This window comes from Ornithodoros turicata, chromosome 4 (genome assembly GCF_037126465.1).
Source record: "Ornithodoros turicata isolate Travis chromosome 4, ASM3712646v1, whole genome shotgun sequence".
NCBI classification, from domain to species: Eukaryota; Metazoa; Arthropoda; class Arachnida; order Ixodida; family Argasidae; genus Ornithodoros; species Ornithodoros turicata.
Genome location: NC_088204.1, coordinates 70545530 through 70572089, shown reverse-complemented (window position 1 = coordinate 70572089; position 26560 = coordinate 70545530). Strand labels below are relative to the sequence as shown.

At 44.4% G+C, this 26560-nt stretch overlaps 1 protein-coding gene across 1 annotated transcript in view; it reads left to right on the top strand.

Annotated features, from left to right (window-relative positions):
• LOC135391809 (baculoviral IAP repeat-containing protein 2-like) overlaps nt 1–23200 on the top strand; it is a 74830-nt gene extending 51630 nt beyond the window's left edge. Inside the window, exons 10-19 of the mRNA XM_064622280.1 lie at nt 1005–1033; nt 1121–1161; nt 3061–3137; nt 4679–4785; nt 8246–8374; nt 8760–8888; nt 9753–9992; nt 17256–17434; nt 17770–18013; nt 20661–23200. Of these exons, the coding sequence (XP_064478350.1) occupies nt 1005–1033; nt 1121–1161; nt 3061–3137; nt 4679–4785; nt 8246–8374; nt 8760–8888; nt 9753–9992; nt 17256–17434; nt 17770–18013; nt 20661–20833 (1348 nt within the window). The 3' untranslated portion in view covers nt 20834–23200. The remainder of the gene's footprint in view (nt 1–1004; nt 1034–1120; nt 1162–3060; nt 3138–4678; nt 4786–8245; nt 8375–8759; nt 8889–9752; nt 9993–17255; nt 17435–17769; nt 18014–20660) is intronic.
• Nucleotides 23201–26560: the final 3360 nt, after the last annotated feature.

Below are 26560 nucleotides of genomic sequence, written 5' to 3'. Positions count from 1 at the left end.
TTACTCTTTTTCGTTGTTTCTATTGTGTAAATGCGTCATCGTGCACCGCCGCGAGTTCGTGCAGTTAGCAGGCAACGCTCTATACGTGCCTAAGTGTGGGGCTACTTTATCTGCACACACCCTGCATTATTCCTGCATAGAAACAGCGAGTTAAAGGTCGACCCGCATGGTGTATATTTCATTGAAGAACGCATTAGGCAAAATGCTGCCCTGCCACTCACCGTGCCGAAATATATATACAAAGTATAAATACATGCATTTATATTTCAAATACTATTTTAATTAGAATGCATTTAAGTACTGTCCCATCCCTGAATAGCAAGCCGACGTCCGGTTTGGCTGACCTTTCCCACGTTTTTTTTCTCTTTTTGTCTAATAAATATATTCCCCCCCCCCCATCATCCCTGAAATTGACCACATCTTTCAATTCCGAGGAATTGAAATGAATGGAATCATCACCGATCTCCATTTCAATGGAATGGGTGGGCCCATTCCACAACCCTGACCCAAGCGGCACAATGCACTGAAAGTTCAAGTGCACAGGGGTGGCCAGGCAGACTAAGGTTGTTTGTCTTAATGAGCAGCGCAGTCAAATGAAGCGTCGCACTGATAAGGCATCTCCCAGCCACCCCTGTGTGTTTAAACTTTCAGTACATTGTACTGCCTGTTGATATAGACAAACCGGGAGCGCTTTAAAATGAAGGCGCGAAGTTGCCGTAACCCGTTGCTGCTGGCGTTAATGATGCCAATGTTCAAGCCGTTTGTTACATTAAACAGTTTGTTACATTAAACGCAGTAGACTAGCCCAGAGAAGGTTGCATTCCCCTATGACAAATACAATCACGTTGAAGACCGTTACGAGCTTTTTACAACGCTGTCCAAAATGCTTTCAAGCGATGGACGAGGTTGAGTGCTCCTGAAGGGGGACACAGACGATTTTCTTTAGTTTTCAGCTTATCAACAGCAAACTATGTTGTTAACCAAAATTTGTATCTTTCCCACAGTATTCCTCGTAACAAGGAAGAACTGTCCTGTAAGTAGACGAACCGTTTTCAATCTCAACTGTGAGCCCCCATAAATATGAGCCAATACTGTGACATTATTTTTTCATTCCCATTAGTGCAGCAGTATGTCCCCGACGGCAACCCACCAGGAGATCAGGTAAAGAGTACATCATATCTCGTTGCTATTCCACGTATAGGAAAAGAGAGAGAGAGAGAGATCATTTTGGTCTGTAGGAGGGTAGTGTATCGCATTAACAGAAACGCGGTGCCTGCACAGACATCTCCCAGACAGTCCTCGGGACGAAATCGACTAGATAGCATGGGCTTTGAAGGGGCTTGGAAGATACAGAGAATAAAAAGACATATATTTTCACCGCGTGCCATGAACATACGGCTCTCAAGAACCGCCACACCAAATGTTTCCTATAAGAAACGCGCATTAGGTGAGAAAATCAGCTTACAAGAGCGCGAGCGGCGATCTCTTTCGGCTCATTCTGGCGTGTTCTGACGTCAGATCATGCAGCACTTATATTGGCTGGGAGAATGGTCTGCTACCGCTAGGAAGTGAGGCGATCAGTCGACTGCGCTATGCCAAGCGCGGGACGGGTCGACGTAGAATATACATAAAAAAAGAGAGAGAAACAATGAAGAATGCGCGCGCAGCGTGAGTGACTGCAAAACGTGAAGGAAGGTAAGGGAAAAGTTTTTTGTGACCCACGTGGCTGAAACTCTCTCGCGCACCAGAAATGCGCGCTATACTGAACTTTGTGGAAACCCGCGTTTCCACAACCTCGGGGCGTCAGCCCGTCCGTTCCGTGCGCGAGGAAGCAAGCAGCACAACCAGAAATTCAAACCAACATACCGGCTTTATTCGCTAGCAACAGCTTCAATCCTCGCGCACGGAACGGACGGGCTGACGCCCCGAGGTTGTGGGAACTTAGGTTTCCACAACTTTTAGTGCGGACATATATGCCAGGTCTTGTAGTCCTAATTTCTACCCCACCCCCTGACTTCTTTTTTTTTCTTCAGCCTTTGCACGCTCCTTTAAGGCTAGAGCCTGGATCCAAAGCTAGAAATGAGGTTCCACGTTGCTTCGTATTATCCTAGGCATCCCGGTACAAAATGTTTCAATTAAATGCTCAAGCAGATTGTTTGTAAATGAATTTTCTAACCAGTGGTGTCGTTGTCACGTCATTGCTACAAGCTTCCGCTTTTCACTCTGCGAAACGTCTGAACCACTGATTCGGGACGTCCTGATGTTTTATCGTATCTCCAAGTAATCCCCAATCACCGTTATCTAGGTCGCAAATCATTATGGCGTCCTTGAGGGTACCAGCTCGCACGCACGTTACTAGCTCCCTAAGGTCGATAAGTGAGAATAAGTGACATGAACATACAACAAGAACATCCTTCTCGTTTACCTGAAAAACTACGACGCGAGTTGGGGGGACCATGCTTTGCGGGCGGCATCTTTAAGTAGGTACAGCGCCATGTTTAAAGGGATTATCGCATTCAGAAAGAGATGTATCAGACCAATAGGGTAATGTGGTAATGCCTGTCACCGCTTCGTAGTCTACTTGGCCAAATTTCGCTTCCTAAAAGAGCATACATATTAAATAAACCATTTTTTAAAATTCGCACCGCCACTGAGGCTAAGGAAGCCCCAGTGACAGTGCATTCAGCGCAGGCGATTGTCTCCGAGTTCGTCTGTTTTGTGTTCACACCACGATGTGAACACAAAGCAGACGAACTCGGAGACAATCGCCTGCGCAGCGCTATCATTCGTGTGCCTGGCTGACGTCATCATGATGGGACTGTCGCTGGGGCTTCTCTAGCCTCAGCGGCTGTGCGAATTCTTAAAACGGGTTTATTTATTATGTATGCTGTTTTATCTATATGCGAAAGGTAGCAACATTTAACGTTGTATTTCCAATGAACGAGGGAGGTTCCTAGGCCATATCGAGGAAGCTGAAGTCGACATTGTAAGACTGACCACAGATTTCAGGGGGCTGTCCACGTATCTCAACATGAAGCACGTAATGTATTTCTATTGCAGCATGGAGCAGGACCGTCGAATGCAAGTAGCCATAGACCTGGTACCTATGGAGCATTAAGTACCCCTAAGCACCCACGGTGAGTGCGGCGACATATTTCAAATATCTGTGTAACACTGGACACTGCTAGTTTTAATGCAAATGCTTTATCACAGTCCGACGTTTACATCTGTCGCAAAGGCGCGTAAGAATACAGCAGTAAGAAGACAACAGAATGGTAGTCAGCCTTCGTTGAAAACACTCCTATATAAAAAAAAGAATCCTGACTACAGCACGTGCGTTGAAGTATCCATCGCAGAACAATACTGTACCACCGATCTGAAACCAAAACCGCGCGCCTGAGGAGCGTAAGACCTTCACCACCATTGGCTTATCTTGGGCGTGATTTCTTGTGGTGTCTTCGACTGTCGTCTCGACACTCCGAGCTGGAGCCGGTCAGAGCCGGAGGAATCGTGCAGAAGCCGAGCGCGGTAGGTTCGACCACAGGAACGGAGAGGAAATCCTAACTGAAGTGAGTCCCGGAGTTTCCCTCGAAGTCATAACGACGATGACGCAAAACGGGGAACATGGCAAGCATGGCGAAGGAGAAACAGTACTTAACGGAAGCTGACGCGGTCAGGTGACCGGAACCCAACGAGATTTCGCAACCGCTCCGATGGCGTTGGTGTGAGCACTGTAGAGCACTCCGAACTGGAGGAAAGAGCTCCGAATGGAACCAGTCGAATGGAGTATGAGTTTTGTGTTTCGACCAGTCGAAGATGAAGCATCGCTCCCGAACGCTCTAGGGGGATCGGACGTGACCTGTTGAAGACAGCGTTATTCAACTGTGGAAACTCTGAGCTACGCTAAACGGGCGAACAATAGCCAGAGTAGGTCCCAGTAGCGCGAATAAGGTTATAACTCTGGGGCCAAAAATAGTTAGAGCTAACGCTAGTAAGAACTCTTGTCCACTGTGCTCCTTACCAGGGTAAGCTGCGGCTCCTGCAGCGGCTGTTTTCTTCTCTCTTGTATTATCGCTGACCTATGATAAACAAGCTTTCTTTTTCATTGACACTTCTCTGTGGAACAATTCACCACCTGAAATAAAACTATCGCGGTCATTTACTCCTTTTCGTTCTTTGATGAAAGACCACCTCATTTTATAGTCTTGCCCCCCCCTCCCCTTAATTCCTTTAAAAAAGGGAGACAAAGGAAATCTGTTGTTACTTGTCCTTTGTCACTTGTTATTTGTCACCTGACTTTATGATTAGTTATGTTATTTTGCTATTGTTTATTTCTATTGTTATTTTATAATATGTACTATATGCGGATATCTTTCTCACATTTCCTTGTTTATTTCATAACTTTTTCTAATTGCTTCCGTCATTTTTATGCTATTCAGTATTATCTTGTATCTTGTGTTGTTTCACCAAGGGTGGCCCAATCTTCTAGCTCTGCTACCGAGCCCTCCATGCCAACTTGTTTTTGTATTTCAATGGGAAATAAAGGAAAGGAAAGGGTTATGGCGTTACATACATGCACGTGCGTCTTGGTCGTCTGCACGCAATAATTATTGGCCTACTTCTGCTTGGTCTTATCGTACCGCCTTGGTATCTTACTTGGTACCGTCTCTTACCGTAGGTTCGAGAGGTTTGACGTTAGATATGCTACATTCGATGGATTCCCTGGTCCCAGAACAGAACTCCTGAGCCGTGAAAGACTGGCGGATGCAGGCCTCTTCTACACAAGTAAGCAACGATGATACGCTACAGTATGCTTACTTATCCATCTTAGCAGCAGCACCTCTTAGGCCACTGGTGATAAACGTAATTTCCTGCGTGTAAAGGAATCTCGGAGCACATGAACGAGAGGAGACGACTCCAGCATTCGAGTATGTTCCATTGGGTGACATTGTCGACGACACACGATAGACCTTAATATAAGTAGTTGGTCAACCACAGACATTTTGACACCTCACGAATACATTGTGCATCAGGAATCAACCGCGCAGGCATCAGATCCAATGATACCGTCACTGGCGGACATTGGACAAAATGATTGGAACATTATATGATATTCAGAACTTCAACAGCCACATACACAGCTTGGGAATACGACACGGACCAGGAGCTAGAAAGAGAACAGCACTTTGTGCAAGTGGGAAAAACTAAGCTACATCATATCATCTAACAGTTGTCCATGTTCAGACATATTTACTATGAAATTTATCCTGCATGGTTCGTGCAGCATGATAGTAGTAAAAATATCTGAACAGTAAAACATTCCGAACGTTCCACAGCAAAGATGTTCGAAGCGTTTCAAAGCGTCGAGGTTAGTGTAGTTTCCCTTTCTTTTATTAATAACGCGTCCTGGAGTAGCCAGTCCCGAGTAGCTCGAGACTACCATCTCCATTTTTTTCTTTTAAAATCAAATCAAAGATGTTCGAACATGAAGATCTGTTAGATAACAGGACGCAGTATTGCTGTCTAGGATTTATGGCACATACCCACATCTATTTCATGTAGCGGAAGACAGTCTGTCTGTTTCTGTCCATGCTGGATCCCCACTGTCATGCATCTTTGTATGAACGAGAGGATCCAGCATGACCAAAATGAGTTGCGCAAGACAATGCGTTTGAGCCATCGTACATGCACAGTAGATATGCAGTGCGCGATGAGTTGTGATAGGAATACAATTCAGTTGAAAAATAACCAAAAATAACGGTCCAGTTCAGTTGTTGTGGTTGTAATCTTTTGTTCATCAAAAATATACTTATAGGGAGGGCAGCATGACAGAATCACCTGGAAGTGAGAACAAAACTGTTGGGCTCGTGATTGGTGACTGATTTTCGGTTGTCAAATTTTTATAGAAATCTTCCGGGGGAAAAAAAAAGAACGGAAAAGAACGTGATTTTGATTGACGCAGTGATGGTCGTTCACGATTGCTTCATTCGCAATGGACGAATCATGAGTGGGAACCATGCGCCTTATAGGTTCCGAAATCGTTTATATACAGGGCGTCCTACCGAAAAAGGACCAGGGGCTAAAGAAAAAACGGAGTGCTGGGCACAAATGCAACCAACTATACGTGTTTGGCAGTTGTGTGGTCTATCCAAAAATATTTTTTTCATCGCCCCTTGTTGATTAATTAGTGGTAATTACTTCCCAACTTTTTAATTGTAAAAGCTACGAAGTTGTTGCAATGAGAACATCTGATCTCTTCGGTCATCTAATATCAAAGCCGTTTTCAGAACAAAAATCCGTTCGATAGATCGTCCGCAAAAAAATCGTGAAGGAACACCTGTCTTTCCTTCACCCCAAATGTGAGAGGGTGAAAGAGCACACTTTCCGCTCTTGCGTACTGAAAAAAAAATATTAAAAGAAAATAGATAATAATTGGGGGTTTACGTCGCGAGACAGCTAAGACCACGACCGACGCCACAGCGGTCGGTCTGTGGATTGCTTTTGCCCACCTGAGGGTTCTTTAAAGGGACGGTCTCATACAGCCGGGAAGATTCCGAAACTTAGCCAAAACTAATTTCACGAGTACTGTAGACATACAACCGTCAAAGTTTCATTCGGAATAACCAAGTCGTTTTCGAGGAATTTGTCGAAACGTGCCGTAAGAGCAGGCGACGAAAGGTGCGCTTCTCTCATGCATACGTCACGTATGACGTCGGCCTGTGGGCGCGTCGTCGTTGTCATGGTAATTGTAACTTGCAGAAGAACCTTGGGTTGAGTAATCCCCTTTGCTCTCGAAATGGGGACACTCGGGCATATACCTCCGCGAGCGGCGAATGTAGTCCGAGCATTGACTGTGGGGTCTCCCATAATGTGGCGCACAATCGGATACGTGGAAGCTAAGTCACATGTTTTCTTTCCGCGAGTATTTAATGCGGTTTTTAAATAAGCACGTACTCTTTCTCCATGTACGTCGCCAGCGACACTTCATTTCGAAGCATGATCAGTGTACAACGGGCAGTGTAATGGAAGAGCGCGTAATATATTTTTGGTCGGAGCTGTAATGCGACCGCGCGCGCCGATGGCCAGCGACTTCAGATTTGTGATTGTGGATGGGGTTGTTCTGCTACTTTTAACTTGTCTCTGAGGTCTAACATAGTCGTTTTGAACCAGCATGCTTGCCACTGCTTAGAATGCGCGTTTTTCACCTGAGAACTGAAAGAAAATGTACGAGAGTTGCCGCGGTGCCCAGTAACTTCTGAGAGTCGTCTGCTCATGCCGATGCACTAGCGCGCGCAAAAGCAGACGATTTCCGTATCCTATCACGGACTTACCCGCAGGGCGACGTGGCCGTTCTTATTGTTGCCAACACAGATCGCGGCATGCTCTGCAATCTTTATCAATTTAATTCGGTTATTTAATAACTGTGGCGTGTTTTGTCGGGCAATTTAGCAGTATTCCATTTTCAACAAAGGGCAATCGAATGGTACACTTTATGAAAGGGGCAGGGGGTACGAGACCGTCCCTTTAACGTGAGATGAAAGCTCACCACACGGAAACCCTGTATTTAACGTCCCTCGCGGAAGACGGCGTGTATAAGCAACTTGTACCCTGCCATCAAGTTGCTGGCGTCCTCGGCCGGGTTCGAACCCGCGATCAGAAGGAGAACACGCTACCGACTGAGCCACCGAGGCCGCTAAAGAAAATAGGAAATGCAACCTAAGATAAGGGCAGTTCCGATACTGTCACCCGATACATTTGATTTTGTTTTGTTTACGCAAGTTAAAGCTCATCCTAGATGCATGAGGCGGTACTGTGCTCCTTCACACTCTCACGTTGGGAGTGAATGGAAGGCGCGTCTCTGGAGATTCGCAATGAACAAAATAAAGAAAAAATGGTGCTCCTTTCGGGCGATATATCGGACGGATTTTTATACTGAAAACGGCTACGGTATCAGGTGAACGAAGAAACCAAATGTTCTCAATGGGCCAACTTCGTCGTATCTAATTAAAAAGCTATTTATTGAAAGCTAATTAGGACATTGCCTTAAGAGTTTGCTGGTGCCCTCTTAAGGAGTGCCCTTCAGCATATGCTATATCGCAACTAACTTCATCTCGAAGAAAGTGATATATAAATTTTTAGAAAATCTGTTCGTATTTACGTGGGACACCATGTATACTTAGCTGCGTTACATAAAAATATTGATACTGTCAGAATGACTGAGAATACCCTTTTCATTTTGTTGCAGACAAGAACGATGAAACAGTGTGTTTCTACTGCGGAGGAACCCTTTCACATTGGGAAAGTTTTGATGACCCGTACAAAGAGCACGCAAGGTGGCATCCGAGCTGTGACTACATTCACACGGTGATGCAAAGTGAGTTTATTGACGTGACTAGGAGTCTCATGTAATATATCAGTTAGATGTTTGCGCAGCGTGATCGTCAAGAGCCTTTCGCGAAGAAAGAAAGTGCGCACAAGGGTTTCAAAAGTCATTCACAAATTTCGCGTATTCCACCACCTCACGATGTGTTGATGAAACCGTCCCTGAGGTGTTGGAGCACAATACGACTGTATGTTATTTCGCGTGTGTTGCTGGTCAAGTGAAGGGCACATGCAAAAAAACAAACAAAAAAAAAACAAAGAAAACAGAAAACAATAATAATAATAATGAAACAGACGGCATAGAACGTACGATGTATTTTTGTAGTGTGGCCTTGAAATGGTATACCTTGCTAACAGACGTTCACTTCTCTTTCAAGGGCGCGATTCCGACTCCGGGTTTTTCAGTATGACCGGAGGCTCTCAACCGGAGACCGATAGTGGAATCGTCCATGAATCTGCTGTGGCAACCAACGTACACGGCACTGTGTCTGAAACTAGCGGGCGAAGTAAGATACTTGCGGCTGCTTTCAAGGAGTCACTCACACAGATCATTATTATACACTCGCTATCATTATTACATTACTTAAATTTTTTTGTAAAACGCTACTGTTTCACGTAGAAGATGACAATGACGGTGCCTATGAGCAAGTAACCCGGGGCCGACGGTAGCGACAGAGAGTCGTGACACCGGATAATCAAGACATGGCTATATAAGTAGTGGTATACTTTATACTGCATTCAAGTTATGTCAGTGAACTTAAATATTGTACCGTCTTTAGACACACTCGACAACAAGACGGCTACGGTAAGGTGTTGCATAGAGATGGGTACGGTAGCGGATAAGTAGCGGCATAGTATGTACGTTACTTTTATTTGGCAGCAGTAGCGGTACATCGTTGCATTTTCACATTTGTACCGACAATAGTATTGCGGTATTTGGTTACCTAGTTTTGGTAGTCGGTACACCACTGTTTATGAGTGAAGCATTGCGCAAGATTTTACTCGCTTTCCCGCTTTTGTGCATTGTCATATAACGTGCTGGTTTTCAGGTTCGACCAAGTCAGGGAAAATATGACAAAAAGCAAGCCCTGAGACAGAGGAACACACAGACTAAAGACGTAAACGCCCTATACTTTGCTGCGGTCATATTCCATGACCAAACGATTGTGCTGAACATAAAAGCACATTCCGACACCGGGAATCGAACCCGGAAGTTTCTGTAGGAAGGGAGTTGCCTCAGGACAGAAGCCGCCGATATTTCGAACAGAGACTGTTCTTCTTCCGGTCGTTTCTGGACGTTTGAGGCTTAAGTGTCTGTGTCGTCCCTAATGGTGGTCAAGCCTCTACCAATTGTCGTTGTTTGCATTCAGGTATTGCCGTAGCTGATGACGCATCACAGGTTACACGTCTAGCAGACGTCTGGGGATCAAACAGGTCGTATCAGGAGGAAGGACTTACAATGCGGAACAACGCCTACACTGTTCTTCCTTCAAAACCAACTCACCCCCAGTTTGCCAAGTTAGACAGAAGGGTGATGTCCTTTGAGTCTTATCCAAGGCATGCCAAGGGGAACAAGGAAAAGATGGCCAAGGCAGGATTATTCTATACTGGTAACACATGCACCTTTTCTCTCTCTCTCTCTCTTCTTATTACATGTCATTCTGCTTCCTCTTATGCCATGCTATTTTTCTCAAGCCTACAGCTCCAGAATACTGTATCCCACTGAAACATAGACGTTTCGCGGTACCTTAACGGACCCGCTGAAAAGAGATCGCCAAAGCCCCCTTGCAAGCGTTTCTAACGTGTTTCTGGGCGCTAGTACGTCTACCATGCGGAGTGAATGCGGCACGAACAAAACATTCTTCAGAATAACTGGTGTACTAACCGAGCAATGAGGTGACATTTCACATCGCGCGAGATCCTGCCTCGTCTGTCAAATGGCCAGCAATTCGGGACAAAACGTAAAGCAGCTAGGCTTCACCTGATACTGCTACATTCAGGCCATGAATTAGGAATAGAAAAGAGCGTGCAACACGTTTCGTTGTTACCGCTGTGCTTCGTTCTGTAGTGGAATTTGCCTGTGTCCCAGGGATAGTGTGGTGGTTCCGCACACTGCGTGAAACTCTCTTTATTAGCGAGTTCATGTGGGGTAGATGGTACATATTCGCTGCAGGAGATACGCAGTCAGAGACAAGGCTTCACGGAACAACTTCTTACTAACAGCTGACAGAATTCAATGCAACAGAAAACAAGGAAGAGATGACGAAAAGTGACAGGGAAAACTGGTTTGTTAGTCATTATCTTCCCGTTCGGTGTCAACCGACTTATCGCCACAAAAGATTAGCTACCCGTGCGACACGCCCTGTTAGACCGCCGAACAGGAAGATACTAGTGGGTTTTAGTACATCGTACGCTATCGCCATTGCGTACGTAAGGGATAGCGTTGGTGGTTCTGAACACTGCGCGAAGCTCCTTTATTAGCGACTTCATGTGGGGTAGTTGGCAGCACGACCTACTAGATTATTACGACCATGTCATAATCAGCAGCCCCTATGAGGAGCCCGTCCGCACGATCCACTAGGAACGCTACTGATCGGCACGCGAGATCTGCACCACGATTGGACGATGGAAATTTGAATTCTGAACGCTCAGAAGTGTATGTACGACTATCGTAGCAGACTACAGCAATACCTCCTATGAAAACGCGTAGAATGATGATGATAATCAACCTCAGAATGAAACATGTGTGGAATATCCACCGCTTGTACAGAAATACTAAGGTAAGTTGAAGAACAAAGTATTGTAAAAGTTGAGGAAGCAATAACTGGGACGATGAGTAGCGCCACCGCTACCTTCCAAGAATGCGGCGCTGCAATGGAGTGCCTACGACATGGTCGTTATAATCTACAGGTTTTCTCGCTCAATTTAATCCAATGGTCACTCATCTTAATCCCATGGTCACTGAATTCAATCCTATAGTTTATCAATTTAATCCTATGGTCAATCAAATTAATCCAGTGGTCAGCCAATTTAATCCGACCCATATTATTGCATCTGCCGCCTTTGGAATCAGTATAACCCAGTAATTTATGACTACTGCTGCACGGTAAGGAGATAAATTGCGAGTACTTGGTCATTTATTACATAGGTATTGCGTCATGAGTTATGACTATGTGAGACTTTATGAGCTTTTCATGACTATAACCTATATTATAGTTCATGACTGAACTATTTCGGGCCACCCTTGTCGGAAATGGTATGACATGAATTATGACTATGCGGGATTTCATGAGGTTTTCATGACTATAACCTACTTTATAGACTATAACTGGACTATTCTGGGGTAACCTCATTGCAGAGACTAAAATACAATGATCTATGACTATCTGGGATTTTATGGGCTTTTCATGCCGAAAACCTGCATTGTATACTATGACAGAACTATTTCGGACTATTCTTGTTGGAAATTGAATAACGTCATGACTTATGACTACCCGGGATTTTATGAGCTTTTTATGATTATCACTTACATTATAGACTATGACCGGACTATTTCGGACAACCCTTGTCGGAAATAGTATAATGACATGAATTACAACTATGCGAGACTTCATGAGTTTTTGATGAATATAACCTAAATTATAGACTATAACTGGACTATTTCGGAGTAACCTCATTGCGGAGAGTAATACCATGATGTATGACTATGTGGGATTTTACGCGCTTTTCATGACTAAAACCTACATCATAGACCATGACTGGACTATTTCTGACACTACCCTTGTCGGAAATGGTATAGTGACATAAATTAGGACTATCCGGGACGTTATGAGCTTTTCATGACTATAACCTAAATTATAGACTATAACTGGACTATTTCGGAGTAACCCCATTGCAGAGAGTATAATATCATGATCTATGACTATGGGGGATTTTATGAGCTTTTCATGACTAAAACTTGCATTGTGTACTGTGACTGAACTATTTCGGACTACTCTTGCTGGAAATTGAGTAGTGTCATGACGTATTACTATGCGGGATTTTATACCTTTTATGACTATAACCTACATTATAGGCTATGACTGGACTATTTCGGACTACCCTTGTCGGAAATGGTAAAATGACATGAATTATGACTATGCCATACTTTATTAGCTTTTCATGACTATGACCTGCATTATGGACCATATCTGGACAATTTAGTAGCCTCATTGCAGACTACCATGATCTATGACTATGTGGGATTTTATGAGCTTGTCATGACTAAAATCTGCATTGTTTACTATGACTGAACTATTTCGAACTACTCTTGTTGGAAACTGAATACTGTCATGACTTATGACAATTTGGGGATTGTATGAGTTTTCATGACTATAACCTGCATTATAGGCTATCACCGGATCAGTTCGAGCTGTTGGACATGGTCTAGTGCCATGACCTATTGCTATTTCAGCATTTTATGAGCTTTTTATGACTATAACATGTATGAGTGGGCAATTTATCGGTGTATCGGTTATGACGAGGGCAGTGCTGGGCTCCGTTTAATGGACCATATACATCAAGCTGTCAATACCCCAACAGTTACATGCCACATCATTGCACACATTGCAGTTAGGGTAGTTCAAATTAGTCTTGTGGTAGTCATTAACATAGGCTATGGCCCTCAAAAGCTCATCAGATACCAAGTAGTGATGTCATGACATTATACCATTTCCAAAAACGCCAGTGCGAAACCGTCCGCTCATAGCCCATATAACAGATTATAGTCATAAAAAGCTCATAAAATGTTCAAATGGCAATAGGTCATGGCATTAGACTATTTCCAACAAGGGGAGCCCGAACTGATCGGGTGATAGTCTATAATGCAGGTTATAGTCATGAAAAGCTTATAGAATCCCCAAATTGTCACAAGTCATGACATTATTCAATTTTCAACAAGAGTAGTCCGAAATAGCTCAGTCATAGTATACAATGCAGGTCTTAGTCATGAAAAACTCTTAAAATCCCACATAGTCATAGATCATGGTATTATACGCTATCCAATGCGTTACACTGAAATAGAGCACTGCAAGGGCCTAATTTTCAGGCCCGGCCGCTGCGGCCCGCACCCAACCCGGGCCCCACTTCTTCTATAGATTTGCATCACGGGCCCGACTCCGCCGGCCCGCGGCCATCCCGTACCCGACTGTTTCCATGCTCAGGCTCGGTCCCAGCCCGCTTCTGCTCTATGTGTTCTCGAGGCCCGGAGGCGTATTTAGGTTTACTAAAGAGCGCAACGCAGCGAGGAAAAGGACGCAGCTAATTGGTGGACAGTGAGAAGTACACTCGAACGGAGCGGCTGTGTTTCTCTACCGGCAAGCCGCTGTGTGTTTAGTGTTTACTTGCTTGGGAAGGCAGCGTGCAGTGGCGCGTGGGAAACATGTATGTACGATGTGGTTCAAGAGGGATTCATCTCCGGTCTATTGCGCATGCACCGGTATTAGTTGCCCTGTCTCGAACTCTCAGCGAACGAAATATGTCAGAACGCCTAACCTAACTGACCCTCGTGCCGGACTCTCAGCGAGCCCGCCACACCAATCATCCCCAAATGCGTGTAAGTGCACGTGTGAAATCCAGACCCATTACGCGAAATAAGCATGATCACATATAAGAAAGTGACAGTTCTCAGATGAAAATATCATGATATCCCATAACCAATGGAGAAAAAGAGTGACATGAAAATTCAGCTGTCCGGTCCCCTGAAATATGTTCGCTACATGCCCGACCACGGCGGGCATTGCCAAGCCCCTACCCAGTGGCTGAAATCCGAGCCCAGCCTAGGCCCGCGTAAAAAGGGCACTCGGGATTTCGGGTAAGGCTGGGCCCGTGCAGTGCTCTACTCTGAAATAGTACAATTATAGCCTATAATTTAGGTTATAGTCATAAAAGCTGATGAAGTCTCGCATAGTCATAATTGAGGTCGTTATACCATTTTAGAGAAGGATGGTCCGAAATAGTCAGTCATTGCCTATAATGTAGGTTATAGTCATGAAAAGCTCATAAAGTCCCGCATAGTCATAAGTCATGACATTACTCAATTTCCAGAAAGAGAAGTCCGAAATAGTCCAGTCATAGTCTATAATGTAGGTTATAGCCATCATAAGCTCATAAAGTCCCGCATAGTCATAAGTCATGACATTACTCAATTTCCAGAAAGAGAAGTCCGAAATAGTGCAGCCACAGTATGCGATGCAGATTTGAGTCATGAAAAGCCCATAAAATCCCACATAGTCACAGATCATGGTATTATACTCTCCGCAATGAGGTTATTCCGAAATAGTCCAGCTATAGTCCATAATGTAGGTTATAGTCATGAAAAGCTCATAAAATCCCGCATAGTCATAAGTCATGACATTACTCAATTTCCAGAAAGAGAAGTCCGAAATACTGCAGTCACAGTATGCAACGCAGATTTGAGTCATGAAAAGCCCATAAAATCCCACATAGTCATAGATCATGGTATTATACTCTCTGCAATGAGGTTACTCCGAAATAGTCCAGCTATAGTCCATAATGTAGGTTATAGTCATGAAAAGCTCATAAAATCCCGCATAGTCATAATTCATGTCATTACACCATTTCCGACAAGGGTAGCGTTCGAAATAGTCCAGTCATAGTCTATAATGTAGGTTATAGTCATGAAAGGCTCATAAAATCCCGCATAGTCATAATTCATGTCATTATACCATTTCCGACAAGGGTAGTCCGAAATAGTCCAATCATAGTCTATAGTGTAGGCTATAGTCATCAAAAGCTCATAAACACTGCATAGTCATAAGTCATGACATTATTCTATTTCCAACAGCAGTAGCCCGAAATAGTGCAGTCACAGTATACAATGCAGGGTTTAGTCATGAAAAGCCCATAAAATCCCACATAGTCATAGATCATCGTATTATACTCTCTGCAATGACGTTACTCCAAATTAGTCCAGTTATAGTCTATAATGTAGGTTATAGTCACGAAAAGCTCATAAAATCCTGGATAGTCATAACGCATGTCGCAATACCAATGTAATGAATGACCAAGTATTCGCAATTTATCTCCTTATCGTGCAGCAGTAGTCATAAATTACCGGGTTATACTGATTCCAATGGTGGCAGATGCAATGATATGGGACGGATTAAATTGGCTGACCACTGGATTAATTTGGTTGACCATAGGATTAAATTCAGTGACTATGAGATTAAAATGAGTGACCATTGGATTAAATTGAGCGAGAAAACCTGTAGTAGGTCGTAGTTGGTACATATTCGCTGTTTTGTGTGCTGTTTCATCTTCCTGCATTATTTATTGCCCATCTGGCGTCATCTCAATACTGCTTTAAGTCACAACCGCAGGCCGAAGAAGTGACTGCTGCGCGACGGAGAAAGTACATGTGACGCCAGATGGATGTGATCTTAACCCCACCGGCACGGCCGTGTGTGCCAGAGGGAGTCTGACCATTAATGGGACCTGCTTATACCTGGGACTCCACCAACTTTTTGAGGTATCCAGCCTATCACAGGTCGAAATACCGTTGTCTATTACTACATCCATCCAGTACTTATACCTCACCCTTATTTACTGGGTGCCACCATTTTGGAGAAACTCGATTGATTCGGATTGAAACGGATATCACTGGTGACAGACAAAACGACGGATTTTGCGACCACTTTTATCAAGCCATCTGCATGGAGAGAGTCATGTTGGGAAGGCTCAGAATTTCGGAAATGGTTGGTGGCAGAAGTGATTGGCCGGGAGAGCGGTACAACCGCTTCTTCGTAGCAGACGACTGCCGGTATGAAGTTTTAAATCACGTAATGTAAGTAGACCGAATCAAAAATGAGCAAAGATGTACGTATAAATAAAATGCAATTATATAATGCAAAATCCTACGTATAAGGGTCGTCCTTCTTGCTATTTTCTTGGTATCACGGTCTTACCTAGGCCTAACATTAGCAACGAAACATCCCAGTTTCGTAATAATGATGGCGGAGCGAAACTTCAAGCTGATTTTGCAGGTGCGTAGATGAGGATAAATACTCACATACAGTATGAAATTAAAGTAGTCTGCGAAAATGTCTTGTCACGAAATCCCTGCTTCGCCGTTCCAAGCACCATCGTTCACCTTGGAGAAAATTTGGTGTCATGGCAGCTCCCATGGAAATGTGCCTAAGTTTGATTGACAGGTCCAGCCTCCCTTTTAGGCTCCTCCTAATGGCCAGACTCCCTTTGGCATACACGGCACTGCCCACCGGCAGACAAGGAGTGGAGCATGGTGGCGTTGAGTGAGCAATTGCCGCAAGTGACATACTGCCACTTAACGGGGGGGGGGGGGGGGGACTGTGCCCGCGTGGAATATACTGCACATATGAAATATACGGTCTTTCAGATCAAAGTTTTCCTTGAGAACCTTTACCCACCGGTAACTCAAAATTTCCGGGAATGAATCTATTCGTTGTCTCTCTAATATACATGCTTCCTGCATATAGAAAATGAAATTCCGAAAGGAATTAACTATGCCGATTGGAGTGTTTGATCGATAACGTATACTCCAGGAGCTTTGGTTTACTTGCTTATCTCGTGACTGGGCTTATCTCTTTTCTTATCCCTGGTCAAGTATGCGAAGGGACATAAATACAACATAAACTCGGTATTCACAGAGCAAGGACCCTATGTCTTTTGCTAGCTGACAAATGATGATGATGATGCTGGGAGACGACAGTTTGCGCCCCCTGTACTGTCAACCACGACAGAGACGCGGTTGACAGGACGTCAGAGACGTCCTATCGGGAAAACGATGCTGCTTTCTGTTGGAATGTTTCGCAGATTCTATTCTTTTAATTCCACAGGCGCTGAGGACCGCACGGCCTGCTTTCAGTGTGGCAACACCCTTTGCAGTTGGGGAGAAGAGGACGACCCGCTACTTGAACATGCAAGATGGTACCCAAACTGTCCTTACGTAATCCTTATGCTAGGCACTGCAACCATCAACGATATTAGGAAGGCACACAAGAATACCCTGGCCGAGGTAGGATCTGTTGATACCAGAATTACAATGCTAAAATTCCGATGTTTTATGCTATCGATTCCTGCGAAAACTTTCCAAAGTTGTCGCTATGTGCGGTATATCTTAAAATGTTCAACTTTAAAATCCGGCAGGCACTTTGGTAAGTCTTGTCCATGAACGTAGGAGCTGTATGCATTGAAATGTCATAGTGGTCAGTGCCCCTACATCACGTGTCGCTACCTCTTGCTGGCTGTTAAAACCAGTTACCTGTTCACTGTGATATATCTGCAACCACATTATGCTGAAATTCATTCCGTAGTTTAGAAGTACTACATTAACCACACCTGCTCTTGCAGCGACGAACTGCAGAAATCAGCCAGTCGGATGAGCTCACCAATTACCTCCTGCGTCAGTTGATGTCGGCACCAATCGTTTACCGCCTGACGGCGCAAGGCATTGATCATCTCATCGTGGAATTGGCGATACTAAAGAGGCTTAACGGCAATGGTCTGATCGACGTGCTGGACGAAGAGGACCTTCGCCGTGCATTGACAGAAGTCGTGTCGTTACCGGAGAACGTGAGAACGAAGGAAATTTCGAGTAAGTACCTAGAATTTCCATGATTAGGTTGCCACAAAAAGCTCCACAGGTATTGCCTGTGAAAGATAGCGTGGAGTGGCATATAATAGCTACACAACTCAAATTACGAAACAAGATTTCAGTGTAGGGAGCATACATACACGACTCTGTCTTTAGGGTGGTGACATCTCCAGGCGATGTCCCTCCGGCGGCAGCCATGTTGGTCCCCAGCTCTGACAGAATCGCGAAGAGTGTTGCAGAAATGATGGTGGTGCTGATGGTGAAAGGGCTTGCACAAATGAAATAGTGAACTAAATTATATAAGGCGACACTGGCGGTGCTTGTTGTAATTACCGTATGTGAATCGGGCTGCCCTGTTTTGTACTGTTTCTATCAGAGTTGAGGAAGTTACTCGACAAAAAAAAAGCTCTTTACCGGTTAAGTTACTGCGCAAAAAAAAAAATTATATATATATATATATATATAGATAGATAGATAGATACTGACGGAACGATGCGACAGCACCGGAGGACACGTGTTTCGCCGTGTTTGCGGCTCGTCAGCTCTGGGTAGCTGCGCATCGTTCGGAATTGGCAAACCAGGGGTCACTCAGCGAGCGATCTACACCTGGGAGAGTGACTGAGCACTCCTCAATGCCACAGTGCAAGCCAGCGAATTATAATGCAGGAAAAAAAAACATTTGTCTAGACTAATAGTTAATAGTCTAGTGTCATCTACTTGTTTCTTTAATGGCTTTCTTTAATGAAAAAAAAAACCATTATAGAAACAAGTAGATAACACTAGACTCGTTTTTTTTCCTGCATTATATATATATATATATATAATGCATGGTTATATATATATATATATGTTTATAACTCCCAAACGTCGCCACACCAGCATTGTTCAACATATGTTCAACATATGTTCAACGTGCAGCCAAAGAGACTATGCTATTTTTCTTCACTTATATATATATATATATATATATATATATATATATACGCTACAAAATTTAGGTTCGAACGACCAGGATGTTGAATATAGATAGGGGAGAAAAGAAACCAGAGACTGAAGTAGGGAGTAGGGGAAGTTATTTATTAAACTGGCATTTAAACTAAGGGTCTGGGGAAGTCTACGTTTCGGCGGAAGCTCCGCCTTCTTCGGGACTGAGACGAAAATCTATGTACAAGGTCTTTTAAAAGGTTACAAAAGTGTCGTCACAGTTGGTTGGTGTCGTCGCAGTGGAATTGTACCAACTGTGACGACACTTTTGTAACCTTTTAAAAGACCTTGTACATAGATTTTCGTCTCAGTCCCGAAGAAGGCGGAGCTTCCGCCGAAACGTAGACTTCCCCAGACCCACTTCAGTCTCTGGTGTCTTTTCTCCCCTATCTATCTATATATATATATATATATATATAACCAAGTTACAAACGAAGTTACAGATAATGAAAACGAACTTGAAGTTCCTAAGCTACTTTTGAAAAGTAGCGAGTTACTTTAAGGTACGTGCTACCTAATATAGACTTTCTAGTTCTTGACCTTCCAATAATTAATTCAGATATTGATCTCACAACGAGCGGTGCAAGGCGTTTTGTGCAAATAGTTTTATTTGTAGGAAAACTACACCAGCATTTGATATGATGAAAGAAGACTACCTTTGCAGACGAATGTCGGCCTAGTTCCAGCTAACCTGGCCGAGGACGCATACTAAACTCCCTGTCCGCCACTGCTGTCCTCTCTCCATCTGTCCACGTCTGCACGTCGTTCATAGCCACAGCTGCTTCGCGGCGCCAACACGGAATTTAAAAAAAATATGACATTCGACCTCGCACGTTGAGCAGTGGTACGACTCAACACCGTTTTTACGCCTTCATTCACGAGAAACTTCATGACAATTCCCTGTTCGATGTGCGCGCTCACCTCGTTGTCGGCCATCTTGTCTAGCACGTGTCTTCTGTTCTGCACAAACTTGGGACCACTACGTGGTGAACGCGGAGGTCTGTCGCGTGTGAAAATGATGAAAAAGAATTAGCGCGAGCCATTTGTACACTCAGGAGACAGAAAGTCCCGGCTTGACTTGAACGCCCCTCGTAGTTTTGTTAATACCATCGAAACCCACCCCTGAGGCAGTTTTAGGTGAATTAATTACATTAACAGAACACGTCGAGAGACCAGTTCAATTTCTCCTTTTTGTTTCTTACATAAAAACAAGATGTGTTTTGGTTCTTGAACTGCGTGAATGTATAAACGAGCTGCGTTCAAATACGTATCATGCGTCAATATTGAAATACATAAATATGTTTCATATGTGGGTTTCCCAATGTGACCGTCCCTTTAATGTGGACCAGTTTTAGATATTGCTGCTAACAATATTGACAATGTGTGGTTCAATGGGGCCAGCACATGTTGGTTTTATATCCTCATCTTTATCAGCTTAGTGACGCTAGTTCTTTCTCATTAAACCTATGTATACACTACCGTCAGCCACGTCTTGTTTGGTCCTTTTCGTCGTCGACGCTCTGCGTACAACCTAATAATTACTGCGTCACCTTGAATCTCATAGGTCAGACCGTTGTAGTCGCATGCTCTCAATAGGCTGTACATGTGTTCAGACCTTATATCTCTCTCATTACAACTTGTTTATTTTTAATTTTTTTCACAGAAGCTGACACAGGTGACCTAAGCAAGTGCATCGTCTGCAAAACTGGAGACCGACATACCATCTTTCTTCCCTGCAATCATCTTATCGCCTGCTCCAGATGCGCAGAGTCCCGCAGCGTTTGTCCATCCTGTAATCGCTCGATCGCGACCAGGAGGCAAGCCTTCTTAGCCTGAAACGGGATGAAGATTCCATTTACACAAAACGACGGAGCAGCCTGCATAATGAAACCATATCAGCTAACCATACCGATTCTTAACACGAAGTAGAAAGTAAAACACACTGTAGAATCGATCTATTTACGTGATATTGCAAAAATAATGGGAATAGAAAAGGCTATTTTGCCTAATGTCCAGTAGGCTTTCGACTAATCGAAACGGACGTGAATGTATAATATATATTAAAAACATCGATGCATATCGAATGCATTGTCCAAGGAGCAGACAGACCGCTTTGCACGCGAGGTCGTTCCGACCGACCGAAATAACTCACCCTCCAATTGGTCGGGTGTAAGAACTAGAGTCACCAAATAAGGAGCAGAGTAGCGACAGTGAGCCACGCCGGCGAGCGAGACCGCCATCTTGGGTGAGGCGCGGTTGCGTCGCCTAGCAATGGGACGCCAATCTCCCGCTTCTCCGCCCGAGAACAGCGCGCAGTAAAGCCAGTTCGCCATCGGAAAAAAAAAACGGTTTTGGATAGAGGGAACTCATCATGAACGGCGCGTTCCTAGAAAGAAAAACCACATGACACGATCGGCCCAATGGCAGACACCGAACGGCGGCTCCGGCGCGGAAAAGGAATGCGATACTCTGTACCCCTATTTAGTGACTCCAGTAAGAACTACATAAGTTGAAGGCCCAAGGTTCGAAGGACTGTCCCACATCCTGCAAGAATCGCGGTTATTCGAGTTTTATTGCGACGACAGCGAACACAACAGGGTGTCCAGAATTGTTCGACGCACTGTAGACATACGACGTGAACTATATTCTTATTCCTCGTGCCACGTACAAGTGCGCGATGCCACAAGAGTGTGCGGTGTTAGTAGTAGCCGATCGGGAGAGTAACATTTGGTAACTTTGCGAACGCGCATCCGTCATATTTCGGAAGTTTTTGTCTTTGTTTTGCTTTGGTTACTGAGGCCTTTTATATCGTCTCGATCGATCACTTGCGAATATCGTAAAGTTATAAGGGTATCAGGGTTATATCGATTAGACTATAGGTTAGGGATGTAAGGATTACTTTACTAGTTTATGTTTGCGTGTTTATTGAGGCACGGCATTGCCTGTTGCCCCAGATTTTTGTTTTGCTTTCGTTGACCTTTCCGTACGTACTTTGCTGACATGTATGCATGGTAGCCTCCCCCTACTGAATGCCATCTAAGCTACCGTTTCAGACACTTCCCAACAAATTAAAACTTCTGAAGACTATTTTTTGCAGAATGGATCGCGGTTGCTTCACATAAATCCTGAAACTCAGCTTGAACCTGGAATCCATGCTCACCTCCAGGAGAGTTCGGATTGGTTGCATCATAGTCGCTGAGACCAGGAGAATGTCTTCTATACTGTAACTAGGTCCCAATTCATGCGATAACGCGCTAGCACGCTAGCAGCAGTCAGCAGCGAGTCGTCTAAATTAGCTTTTTGAGTCGTGACCAATCAATCTACATCATGTCTACACCGATAATTATTTTCACTGAGATGACTGTTATAGTATCAACATAACAGGAGGCGTGGTTACCATTATTTTTTCTGCAAGGAGTACGTGCCAGATACGAGCTACGTGCTCTTAGTCTGCGCACTCTGCTTAGGACCATCATCGGGATGGGGATATCAATCAATCAATCAATCAATCGATCCATCGAATGTAGTTTATTGTTCATCAAACAAAATACATACAGTGAATATACAGATGGAGGTCCTATAGTTTAAAAGACATATATGCTTATATGAAAAAAAAGAGTGAAACGTTAGACTGCGCTACTGCAGGAGAAAAAGGAAAAAAATAAGGAAAGCCAAAACAGAAGAAAACAGCGAAAAAGGAGAAAAGCAAAAAAAAGTATTAAACAAGAAAAGTAGAAAGTAAACAAAGAAAAGCAAAAAAGAAGAACGAAAAAGAAAAGCGAAAAAGAAGACAAGCAAAAAAGAAAAAAAAGACGACAGAAACGAAAAATAGGAAAACTCAAAAATCAGAACAGAGCAAAAACAAAAAATAAGGAAAACAAAAAAGGAGAAACCAACACACACACACAAACAAACACACACGGAGCTGGCCACAGTTCCCTCAGAAGGCGACAGACCCGTACGAACTGGGGCTTTCCTGCAAAGCTGACGGCGACTGTGTTAAGAAACGTTGGCATTCGGAGAGGGCGCATGCCGCATAGCATCGTTAATTTTCCTTAGCAAATGTGAGATGTCTGCTTAGTAGTGCCCACGCTAGCCCGATTCACGTATATCCAAGTGTGCCCAGTCAGCTGGAATACGTTATTATGTGCTGTCGGTGTGTGTGTTATCGGTTGAGGGTAATAAACTGTTGTATCATCAGTACATCCAATGTCCAGTTTCTCTGTAGTTCAAAGAAAGCTCCTTCGTGTTGTTGAGGGCCTAGCATATCATCACACCACAGATGGGCTTATTTTAAAACATAATCTTATTCCTATACCCCCAGTTGTATGACTACAAATTATCGTTAGCCTGGCCGCACTTCAGAATAATAATGTTGTATTTGACGATATTGCAAATTTGATGCCTAAAGCACCTACCTATCCATCCCGGCATCATGAAAGATGGGCTGTTCCAAAGTGTAAAACACTTTATGGCGAGCAAATGCTGAAACATACAATTCCTGCACTTTTAAATACAGTCGCTCTAGAACTGCCACAATATTCCAGGAATACCATTTTTAAATACTTTCTCGATCACTGCCACAATTAGGTTTCGTCAGTACCTCAAATAGATTTAATAGTTTTTCCTCTCCACATAGTGACTGCATAACCTATGAGGTGTTTTATAGTATGTCATAGTTTAATTATCGATTATGAGTTGGCAAGCTGTATTTTTTTTTGTCTCTTCTGTTTCTTTTATGCTGCTTTGTCTCTTATTTTATTTTGGTGAGATGTTTATGTGTATCATCGTCGTTATTGTTTCTTGTCTGTTTAGTCGTATTGTTGTTTTTATCGTTATTGTCGTTGTCATTGAAGTGGACGTGACGGTGCAGCTGCTGTATGGGAGCAGTGACCTCGTCAAGCCACGTGGAGTGGCTTTTGATGCTGGTTCCAGCCTCTTTGTAGACTAAAACAAATATTAAATAAATACATAGATTAATTGCGCCCAGGAAACGCGATCCGAGACATCGGCGAAGTCAATCCATAAAGCCTGGTTCACACTATCGCGTTCCAATGCGTGGGAATGCGTTAAGAATAAATGTGTTGAGTCATGTTCGTATTCTCTGCCTGAGGCACCGCCGAAGATGGTGGTCGTGGTGGTGAAATGGCTCGCCGTTGTCGGCCTCACATAGGTGGGCAACGTCACGACTGGTGCCCTGGGGGAATGTGCGTCCTGGGCCGACTTCTAGGGAACTGTGCCGACATATGTATATAGTTCCCCTAGAAGTCGGCCCAGGTCGGTCAGGGCCGAAGATCGTTACATCGTAACGCCGGCCGTGATCGTGCAACGCTGGTATGGCATGAGTATCGCAGCATCATGACGCCACTTATTGCACGCGCACGTTCGGCGTTACGATGCAGCGATCGGCAGTGCCAGTAAGCAACAGTGGACTAGGGTGCCTGAACATTAGCTCCCTCTGTGTAGGGTGGAGTCACCCTTTGTAGAAGCTAATGCCGCAAAGCCGCCATGTTGACGCCCACGCATGAATTCTGTGTAGCGATATCACCCACTTTTTCGAACCACATCTGCTACATACTTACTCAACTCCAAAATGTAGTGGGTCGCTAAGCGTATCGATACAGTTTTGTGACCGCATCGCGAGCTGTTCATTCGAGTCAAGATGGTGGAAATTCGTTGCAGACGAGGCGGTTGTCTTCACCCTATGCAGAGGGAGCTAGTACTGAGCCACCCTCAGAGCCATTTATAGGAAGCGTTTTGGCGTTCTCTGATCTTTTGCTGCCTCATGGGTGGAGCCTGTGTTGACGACAGAGGTACATCAGGTTTGTTCGTTGTACATCAGGCACTCAGATTGTTTTCACGTCTGAGGCGTCGTTGCGCCGCCCAAAAACCCTGAATCCAAGCGGAATCCACTTTTCAGCCATCTGGTGCGCACCAGGTTGATGCTGTCCGCCGGCTGGTCCACAGCTTTGTGGTCGCACTGAACGTAATCTACAGGAATAACCGTTTTATGACCCACAGCCGCCTGCGATAAGAGGGGCTTTGTTGCCAAACTGCAAGAGTTAAAAGGTCGATGCACCTTGGAAAGACGATGTACGCACGTGTCTTCCCTCTTTGCATCGTAAACAACGATCAGCATAAATACAGCGCCGGCAACCGGCTGTCGGCGGAACAAAAATAGAGCACGGGGAGGGAGGTCGTTTAGCCGTAACGTCGCATGACGCGCTTCAAGTTAGGCTCCTCCTAATGGCCAAACTCTCCCTATAAACGGCTCTGGCCACCCTACAGCGGACGCTCTCCGTTCCTTCATGGCCTTTACGTTAAGCCCATGCACGGTCAGGCACGTGTCTCAGTAGCCAGACAGTTTCTCGGAACGCAGAAACGAGATGAACAACGATAAATGCATGAAGATGATGATATGCAGCTTTTTAATTATCTCATTACAAGTGATTCTTTCACTAATGTAGGGGTCACGAAATGTCTGCCCTGCTGCATATTAAGAAATATACCTCCATTCTTCTAGTAGGTACCCTCAAAAATATATTACGTAAGTCATATGCCGCTGCTGATGGTGATGAAAGAGACGTTACTCCACCTCATTACGGGATAGTTATTGTATAATTTGTTTCCCGTGCCTCCGGCAGTCGACCTTTTCCTTTCCTTGTAGATAAATTCCTACAATTGTAGACATTTCCTTGTAGATTATTTTTAAAATCGTCTCCTGGTGCAGTTCGATCCCGGCCGAGCGCAGTAGCAATGTGGAGGAGGTAAACATTGCTTCCAGCACCGTGTGTCGGAGATTTGAGGCGCGCGTCAAAAGAAGCGCGGTGGTCCAAATTTTCCGCAGTCCTACCCTGCGGCAAGTGCAACATGTGGCCACACTGCACAGACAAACCTTATGTGTAACATCACAGTGCCATTATTATTATTAATTTTGGCACAGCTAGAAAAAAAAAAGATACGGAACACGGCCCTCACATATTTCTTCTTCGGAGCGTCGCTCTACTAACTATCAGGAAGAGATCGGATAAGAAACGGGTGACCGGCTATTCCAGGAGTGCCGAACTCATTCGTGTGCGCGGGCCGCATTGAGCCATGGAGGGACTACGCGGGCCGGATACCACGGCTTTGGGGTAGCCCCTTACTGATATGGCGGGACACTGAAATTAAGACGACATAAAACGCCTGTATTTAGGTTACTTAGCCTCGCTTAGTCAGAGGGTCAGGAACCAGTTTTATTTGGTGTATCACGAGGAAACTTGCTGCATCTTGCTTTTAACTATTGCGTCAACATCTGTTCAGTGACCTCGTCAACGCCACGTGCAGTGGCTTTTGTGGCCGGTTCCACCGTCTTTGTAGGCTAAAATAAATATTACGTAAATAAATAAAGTAGTTGCGCCTAGGAAAGGTGATCCGGATTGCACAATTGTAATCTTAAAGACTCTGCTGAGGCGTTCGTTTGTTGATTGTGAGCGTAGCCACAGAAAACGCCTTCTCGCAGAATTCTCGGAGCAGAATTCGTAAAAGTCAAGCGCGACTGTCTTCCTCGGGTATAAGGTCGTC